The sequence below is a fragment of the Vicugna pacos genome, chromosome 15, assembly GCF_048564905.1.
Source record: "Vicugna pacos chromosome 15, VicPac4, whole genome shotgun sequence".
Taxonomy (NCBI): Eukaryota; Metazoa; Chordata; class Mammalia; order Artiodactyla; family Camelidae; genus Vicugna; species Vicugna pacos.
Genome location: NC_133001.1, coordinates 35289691 through 35299362, shown reverse-complemented (window position 1 = coordinate 35299362; position 9672 = coordinate 35289691). Strand labels below are relative to the sequence as shown.

The following is a 9672-nucleotide window of genomic DNA, read 5'->3' as shown; positions in this document are numbered from 1 at the left end:
GTGAAATGAAGACCTAAGGCCCAGTACAGGGCTAAACCACTGCTTTTGTTTATGGATGTTTAACTGCCTGTCGGAGTTCTGCATCTGAATGGTACACTGCAAAACACAGGTTCAGCCACAGGACACATCAGTCACCAAAGGACACTTACATTATCCTGAGATGTGTAGAATCTGCTGCTCTTACGAGTAGTTTCATTAAGTAAGACAAATCACAATGAACTGCTCAAATGAGGATCACCAAAGAGACACACTGCTTTACCTGTAGCCAGGGATGACTAAGAGATTTGTCCACGCTGTAACGTTTTCTCATCTTCACTTGAAGTAGGTTGTTTATCAAATCAATTGCTAAAGGAAAAGACAAAATGAGGTACATGAATTTGAGTCTGTGGTGTACCCCAAACCTGCAACTCTGCCTGGAAGGCAGCTCAGTCCATAGAAATAAACGGTTGAGGTATTTTGCTTCTCAAACACATGGCCTTTACGCTAACATGTTAATGATCCATAAATGTTTACTGAATTTGCTGTGGATCTGGTTTATTAAGAAGGCAGTAGAGTACAGGTTAAAAGTACAGACTGGAGCCAGCCTGCCTGAGCCAAAGGTTTTCTGCCACTTACTGTGTGTGACATGAGGTCAGTTACTAACCAATACTGTGCCTCAGTTTCCTCATCTGTTAAATGAGGTTGTTGACAAGATGAAATAAATTTAATACATGTAAAAGGCTTAGAACTGTGCTTATCAGCACATAGGTACTAAGTATTAACTGTTGTTTTTCAAGATGAGTAAACACACTCTGATTACAGGCTGGGTTTTTTGTTTGTTTTTTCCCTCTCCAGTGATGCCTTGCTTCTACAGATGTGGTTAGAGTGAGGTGATAACTTATTAACAAAAGTTCATACTCAACAGGTTTTGACAAATAAGTTCACAGTGTTTTGGTGTATGTGGTGAGATCTTGGCATATATATTTTATCCAGTTATTTGGAGATACAGACCAACCGCAAAACCAAAGGAACAATGTTAACTACTACACACTGACAACAGCGCCATGTAACAATACATTTGAAATACTGATACTAAGGCCTGGACCCAGGGATGAGCCGAATGAAAGACATACTACACCAGTTATGTTTCTCTTCTGTATACCACCGAATTAGCGAAGATTTTCCATGAGCATTTTAATTATGAATTCTCTGTATTCCAAATACTTCAAACTTTTACCCATTGTTCCCTAAGTGGCAGTCCACATGTGCACCAGAATCATTTAGTGTATTTATTAAAATGCATTATTGGGCCTGAATTTCTGGGATAAAGCCAGGGGATTTTCTTTTAATAAACTCACCAAGTGATTATGATACAAGAGGTCTGCAGACTACACTGTCCCAGAAGCTCTAAGATGACTGGTAACATCCCAGAACCCTCATGTACTTAAGTTAGCTCTGTTCATTACCAAGTAAGCCTGGTATTTATATGTTGTCCCTCAAACTCTTCCCAGTTTAATGGACTATTGACTATTAATCCCTATGATTAGGTCTGCTACTTTTAGTAAAACCAAAAAGACCCCTGTGTTCCAAAGGTCGGCTAAATTCAGGTGGGAGTATTCCCCAATAGTGGTTCTATCAAATTCAATGAGAATATTAAATAATGCTTTGAGTGGTGTCCTCTTCCTATTAGTATCAGTAAACTAAAGAGGGCCAACCAAGTCATTCTTGATGGGTACAGAACTAGGGGCTGCAAACTCAAAAGGCTTCACCAAGTAAGAAAAATGTGTGATGTGAGCTGAAAATAAAGCTCATTTTAAGTATAAAGAACCTAAATTACAGGTCTCCATTTAAGGAGCCTACAGTCTAGTTCTGAAGAAAAGTAACTGTGGAAAGAAAGAACGCTTAAGGAAGGATACACCCAACTAGCAGCCTAAGACAGTTTGGAGGGTTCAGGGAAGACTTCATAGATAAGCCACAAGTTAAGGGACCTTTGAAGGACTGGAAGGACTTCAACAGCAATGAGGAGAGAAGACAGTAGGGAAAGGCCTAAGTAAAATGCAGAAAATAGTTCAGAAGCGAGTAGGCTTGTGTTGGGCAGCAGTGGGAACAAGGCTGGAAGGTAAACCTGGGTCATTCCACAGAGACCTACGGCTGCAGCGTGGCTAAAAGGAGGCAGAAATGTTTGGAAGCAGAGTAAGATGGAAGCAGGGTTTCCTGAAGATGGAATTGGCAGTAGTGACTGGGCAATTAAAAAGACATTTCAGTAGTTTCAAATTGAGGCAGTTGGGGCCCGGATTAGTGCCCTGCCTGGGAACTATAATGAAGACAGAAAAGACAACGTAAAAGGAAGAGTACTCAAAAATTGTTGAATTTGGAAGGTGAATGGGAAATACTGAAAAGAAATCAGAAGAGACAGTGATTTGGGATCACAAAAACCTTTAGGCTAAAGGACATAGAGCTAAAACATATATATTTTTTTTCTTTTTACCTTCACCAGAAATCTCTCTCCATGGATTTGGTGGGTACATAAATGCAGCATTTTGGATTTGGTCATTGATATCTTCATCTTCATTAAAAGGAAATGTGCCACTGAGACTCACATAGACGATAACTCCCACTGACCACATATCTAGAGAACGGTTGTAGCCTTTGCTCCTGAGAACTTCAGGGGCTAAGTACGCTGGAGTTCCTACCACAGATCTCCTGAATGACTTTTCACCAATGATACGTGCAAAACCAAAGTCACACAGTTTCACCTGGAAATTAAAGGATGATGTTAATTTATAGTTTTTTTAAAATCCATTTATATATACACATTTGTCCCTAAATATGATACTGTATCATTTCAACACACTTGCCAACTGTATTGAGTACGAACGTTAAATGAATATAGATAGGGAAATTATAAAAGGCCCTTTTCCGAAAAAGATGATACATTTATAACCCTGTGATCACTGCTAACATAGTATGAAGAGCTTTGCTAGTGCTCATTTCAAATAACCACTTTTGAATTCTAGCTTCCAGAATGCCAAATACCAGACTGGTGCTGTAAGTGTCTTTTGATGAAATGGAGAGTACTGATCTTTTATCATCTGGCTTTTAAGGAGATCACTTCCTATCATCTGTAAGCAGGAATTTTATGTTGCATTTTTAAATCTTCAGTGGCCTCACAGTAGCTGGATAAAGATAATAAATGTGTGCTGAATGAAAAAGTTACAGTATTTTAAAACTTACCCTTTATTTTGCTTAATTCTTGAATCTCTTTCCCAAGAATACTGTAAATCAGCAAGTAAACAAAATTGAGGTATATTAAAGGCAACTATTAGTGGGGCCAGCAGAAGAGTAGTATCAGAGACTGCTTGAAAGAGTAAGAGTAACTGTTTTCTGTGACTATGGAACACATTATCGCTAGTTAGGTGTTTAGATTTTTAAAAAGTTGTATCTGAAGGTAGCTGCAGTCACTACCATGCCCTTTTGGGGAAAGAGTTCCGGAAATTTGAGATTGGCAGAGCTCAGAATACTTATCTTGCTGCCTGTCTTCTAAAAGAGGTTCAGATTTTGGTGATTAATGATGCATCCATGCTGAACAAGCAAATGCCAAGTCCTTTCCGGGTGAAATGCCTTGGTTCACAAAATATCTTCACTAAGAGAACTAAGATAAACTGAGAGAAAAGAGATTTGGGCCTCTACAAACCAGCAGTACAGTGACTGGAGAGCAAAGATGAGTATATTCAAATGCTGCTTGCTACTTCTGGGAGATGGACTCTCATGTTTTTAAGATGATTTGTTCTGTCATTACTGAATGTGGCTACTTCTCTAATTGAGTATTTGAAGAACGGGATTATTGACCATGAAGAAATGTGAAATCTCTCTCTTTCTTTTTTCCATTAAGTGCAATATTTCAGCTAAATTTTGATAAAGTAAAAATGACTTGGCAGTTTGGCAACTGAATAGAGTGACCATAGCTAGCACTTGAGCAAAAAAAGTATCAAGTAAATGACATTATTTTCCCTTTGTTCCTAACAGAGGTAAGAAAGCTGGAGCTTTAGCCTGAGCTGTAGGGGTGTGAATCCTTTGCCCATACTCTTTTTAAGATCAAATATTGGAAGTACTTTATTTAAAATATTACACCAATTATTAGAGCACCTTTTGAACTCACATAGATAGTGGAATTACTTTAAATCACACAGGTATTATAGAAGAAATATGATTACTTCCTTGAAAACAAGAGTTGAATAATTAAAAAAATGTATCTTTTTCTTTGAAAGAATTTGAGTTATATATACCAAGTGAATTAGCCATCTGCTATCCTTACTCTAGCCTAATTGCACATGTTTTAAATGTACATAAACAAGTTTAGCAACAGATATTCTGGCTGACTGGACGATTCATCAATGACAATCATGGAAAACATTCATGGGTACTGCCAATGCATATACTCCTCAGGACAAATGTTTCAACCTTTGGGTTAAGAACCATTTTCAGTTATGAAATAAATCTGGATCAAGATTAACACTTCTAATGAAATGAAATTTGACCAAGTAAAAAACAAAATCAGTGCATCACAAATGGGAGAGACACACACAAACACATCATCATACGTATCTGAGCACGTGTGATGGGATGGGAAGTGGAATTCTTCCATAGGTTTTGGTGAAATGTCTGAAATATAGTACTCTAAAGAGGAAGAGGAGTTGGCTACCTGCCTCAACCAAAATCTGTCTCCCATTTCAGAGTTATCCCTCAGTTTGTTTGATTTCAAGGGGAATTTGTCCTGAGCACCAAGCACCAACTACAGTTGATTCTTTCCACTTCATTCCCCTCCCACAGGGAGAGGTGAACTACACACTCGAAGTGCAAGAAATCATTCCTTGAGAAACTGGTTAAGTATAAAAAGTATTAATGAAAATAAACAATTAGTAAAATCTGAATTCAAATTATTCAGGTATAAATCCTTACTGGCAATTACAGGCTAAACATCTTATTTCTTATAAGATGGTTATGTATTTGAACCTATAGCACTGCCTTTAATTATGTGGGTACTTCGTAATGTTGTCAGATACTTAAAACAATACTTTAAAAAGTTTCTGAAGAGTACGTGTCTCACCTGAGGAAATGGCTCTGCTGATGCAAGTAGCACATTTTCTGGCTTTAAATCACAGTGCACAATATTCTTAAAATGTAGATTCCTCAAAGCAACAAGTATCTGTTATTAAAAGGAAGAATTTTTTCAACACCTGGAAAAATCACAGCTAAATGCCTAAACTTCATCAAGATTTAGAAAGTGTTATTCTGTTTAAGGTTAAAAATTCCCACAATACCCCATTATGTAAAGGCACTGCTATTTAATTCTTTTAGTTTTAAATTACTTTCTAGTTTCAAAAAAATTTAAAATACCTGTGTGACCATGAATTTAGTAATTCGTTCTGGAAGTCGACTTTTCTCACTGGACAGAATCATTTCCAACATATCTCCATGCAGCTTTTCCATTACTACAAAAACTCGTTCTGGGGTTTCAAACATACATTCCAGGTTTACAATCCCAGGATGGTGCAAATTCTGAAGAGATGCAAGACATTTATGTGATCAACTTGAGTAAAGTTTTACTATGCAAATATCCAATAATGTGCTGCAATTAATTGTACGGGAAAATGGTACAGAAAGAAAAAACATCTTAGAAAAATAAACACAAGCAAACAAAACAAAAAGGATCATAGATTCTGATTTTCAAGTTCTGTACTGGAGAGTGGATGCAGTGAAGAGAAAGGATGTCTTCTCAGTCTGACTGTGTAACTGTCCTGGTCCTTTACTACTTCTTTTCCTTCCTCCTCATCTTTCGAATCTTCTGATACTCCTCTAATTTTATGCTGTCCATGAACAGGCACCATTTGCCAATCAAAGCTCAGCTAACAACAGAGCTTTGGTTCTTTGGGGCTGTTTGTGAAGGTCTTTGCTCAACAGGTGGTGTAGTCTTAAAGGTAGCTATTTATCTGAGCCTTGATCCCACTGTATTACACCTTGATTTGGTCTTTCCTCTTTCAGATTTAGCATCTCTTTACCACTATCATCCCTTTTTCTTGAGCACTACTAGGTTACCAGGCTAGGAGAAATACAACGATAAATACAATACTGTTTCTGCTGCTAAAAAAGCAATCTATCTTACTGGTTTGAAAAAAAAAAAAAAAACCTTCCTCAAAAGCAAAGTTGAGAAGTCACCCATGCTCAAAAACATTCAATAGTTCTTTATTTCTGGACATAAATCTAAATTCCTCTGCTTGGATTTTAGTATCTTCAAAAAATCTGCTTTCATTCTCCTTATTCAATCTTAAACATTGGCCCAATGTTAAACTTTTCATCCTTATTAGTATGTTTTTTTCTTACTATGGGTATCTAATTACACCAAAAGGGCAAACTTTTTATGGCCTATGTGAAGTTGAGCTCTATCTCTAAAATGTGTTTTGAATACACCATCATCTCTCAATTCCCACTGTAATGTCTTAATTTCCCAGAGTAGTTGCCACTGCACTCCATGCGGCAGTACGTACCCCACGGTACTGTTCTGTGTGTCTGTGTATCTCACTGTAGCCTGGGAAGTTCCCTGAGAGAAGAGACTGTGTCTCAGACATTTTTTAGCTCAATATCTGAATCACAGTTAGTGTTTAAAAAAAAGTTTAGAAAATGAATAGCAAGCATAAAATTAATACTGTTTACTAATCAGCTTAAAACAACTTAATGACATGGTGTTCCAAGTAGTAAAATAAAGTCACAATTTTACAGTAGATAAAGTTAAAAAAATACCCCACGGCGATGGTGTCCTGTTTCCTCCCCCTCCTCCATCCTTAAAAACCATACATGCACGTCCTACTTCCTCCAGAGTCTGTTTTGGTAAATTAAACTTTCATAAAGAATTAATCATTTTCTCCAGGTTTTCAAGTATATCTAATAGAGGTGTACAAGATTCTAGCTTAAGATTCCCTTAATTTTTTTTTTTACTTGTGATCATCTCAAAATGTTTTTACAATTTCTTATATTTTAATTATTTATTTCATTGTTATCCCACTCCCCCAGCAAACCAGTTTTTGGATTTACTGTATTAAATTTATTAATTTCCACTTTTATCTTCATCAATCCCTTCTGACTTCCTTAGGTTGACTGTTTATCCTGCAACTGCTTGAGCTGGATTCTTAATTCATTTATTTTCATTGTTTCTTGATTAAATATTTGAGGTTATCAAGTTTTCTCGGAGCAGTTGCCCAAAAGCTGTAATATACAGTATTTTCACTGCTATTTTCTGAATACTCTGATCTTTACTTTGCTCTCTGGTTCAAGAATTAAAACCTTAAAAATTTTTTTATCAGGTTGTGGGAGTTTTTAATTTCTGATTTTATAATTTATTTCTAGTTTTACTGCATTAAGATCAAAGACTACTGTTTATACTACTGTATTTTTGAATTAATGAGGTATTTATTCTTTGCTTTTAGGGTACAGAGTTCAATATAAAATGGTTAGATCTACCTTAAACTTTTTAGGCCCCCTATGTTCTTACTTAATTTTAGCTCCTTCATCTGTCATGGGCTATTGTTGTGCTTGTCTGTTCCTTCCTGTATCACCTCTAGTTTTCCTCAATAAATGTTGATGGTATCATTTGGTTTAGTGTGACTTGCACTCTTCCACTGTAGGAGTGTCCTTCTTCAACTCACTTCATGTTTTCTCTTGAATTAAATCTTATTAGATCATGACTCCCTTGGCTGTCCTCTATTTGAGAGGAACCTAGAGAGGATATCACAACTGTAAATTCCAAGAAAGAGCCAGCAAAACAGAGCTTACTTAGTTGTGCTGCCTCTTCCTACATGCACCCCCTACTCCATCCCCACTGTTTTTGGAAAAACTTCTACCTATTTTGTAGGTCTAAATTCTCTTCTGTTTTTATTAAAGATAGAGTATGCTTTTCTGTTTATCATTTTTTTCTTGTAGCTTTTGAGTGACTTCCAAGACAAGGGAAAAATACTGAATTTATACAACAATATTCAAACTAGAAATTTTGCTCTAAAGTTTCTGAGAACATTTTCCCATTTACAGAGGGAGCCATGAGAGCACACCTTTTCTCCCACTACTCTACTACCCTCTTAAGGCAACAGTAAAAGAAACATTTTATGTTACTATATCCCTATAAAATAAGGTATCACCTTAACAAGTTATACAAATGGAGTCATTCTACATTTTGGGGGGGTAAAATTTAACAATATATTATAGATTATTCCCCACATAAATATATGTATTCAATAAGTATTAAATGAGTGACTTATGTGCCTAGTACCGTGCTATGAAGGTAGTGAAGATTCATCAGTAAAAACTGACAAATATCTCTTGTCTCATGAAGCTTATTAATTCTAGCAAATTGAGATAGACAACAGGTAACAAACTCGGAAATTACCTAGTACAGAGGTGGTAAGTGCTATGGAAAAAAGAAAAATAGAGTTAGGGTAAGGGAGTGCAGGGGTAAGGAGAGTGGGTTTAATGCTGAATAGAATGCAAAGGCCTTACTGAGGAAATGACATTAGGGCGGAATCTTGAAGGAGATAGGGAATATGCTGAGCAGATACCAGAGGTGGAAAGTATTCCATGCAGAGGGAACAGCTAATGCAAAGTGCCTGAGACAGGACCACATCTGGTATGCTTGAGGAACAGTAAGAAAGTCAGAGAGGCCATCATTTGGAAAAGAGAGCCAATTTATTGAGCATAATATCTGCAGTGGAACCTTTTCCGAGAGATTTGTGCTTAGCATAATAAGGAACAGTCACAGATGTCCAAAAATGTCCTCATTTCTGTTAAACTGACAGAAATACAGAGCCTATCACCAAGTGCTCAAGAGAGAGGCCGTTACGTTCCTGAGAAGCTTTAAGATTACTTCTTATTCTGTAATTTATCCTTCCTGTCACCAGAAAAGCCAAAGCTGTGATCTCAATAATACGCTTAGGCTTTACCCTATCCTTTCTCTATAAGGATGCAGACATGGGAAAGAAAAACTATAGACATCACAGAGCTGCAGGTGAAGATTACAGTACGAGGATCAACCACCAGGCTGGGTTCAGCCTGCCCTTTAGGTTTGTTTGGTAAGGACCATATAGAAGAATAACCAGGGCAAAGATGGGAAAGTAAAGATGATACAGCCGGAGGGGGAAGGAAGGGACCAAAGGGCAGGATGAATAAGTGTATGTCCGAGTATGGCTCCTGAGTAATGAGTTAATGAAATTTTAGGGGTATTTTTCAGTTTAAGATTTTATACTTGACCTTGGACAAAAGGCCGAGAAGTGTTTTTAGTTCAAGATTTTACTTAAGAAAATGTGTTCTAAACAAACTGCCACCATAATGGCAGTCCTTTTAATTCCTAGGTTACTGTAGCCTCATTTTGCCTTTTTAAAAGAAAAAGGCTTACGGAGCTAATTCAGATGCTCACCAACCTCACTCTGGGCCAAAAGGTCATAAAACGAAAACAGGTCAAACAAAACACAAACCCTACTCTTAGCACATTAAACAGACTTGGATTCATTAAAACCAATACAAGGCAATTTATTTTTTACCTGTAAAATAGCCACTTCATTACGGAGCTGACTTTCCTGTTTTGTGGGGAATCTCATCTTATCAATTACTTTAATAGCCACATCCCTTCCAGTCTTTCTGTGTTTTCCTATT

The 9672-nt window shown here is 36.9% G+C and overlaps 1 protein-coding gene across 2 annotated transcripts in view; it reads right to left on the bottom strand.

Annotated features, from left to right (window-relative positions):
• The window catches only part of PRKD3 (protein kinase D3), a 69235-nt gene that overhangs the window by 997 nt on the left and 58566 nt on the right, over positions 1-9672 (bottom strand). For both annotated transcript variants that reach the window (XM_072937914.1, XM_072937913.1), the window contains 5 exons: positions 9561-9667; positions 5377-5538; positions 5087-5185; positions 2468-2735; positions 260-345 (listed from right to left, as the gene is read on the bottom strand). In XM_072937914.1, the coding sequence (XP_072794015.1) occupies positions 260-345; positions 2468-2735; positions 5087-5185; positions 5377-5538; positions 9561-9667 (722 nt within the window). The remainder of the gene's footprint in view (positions 1-259; positions 346-2467; positions 2736-5086; positions 5186-5376; positions 5539-9560; positions 9668-9672) is intronic.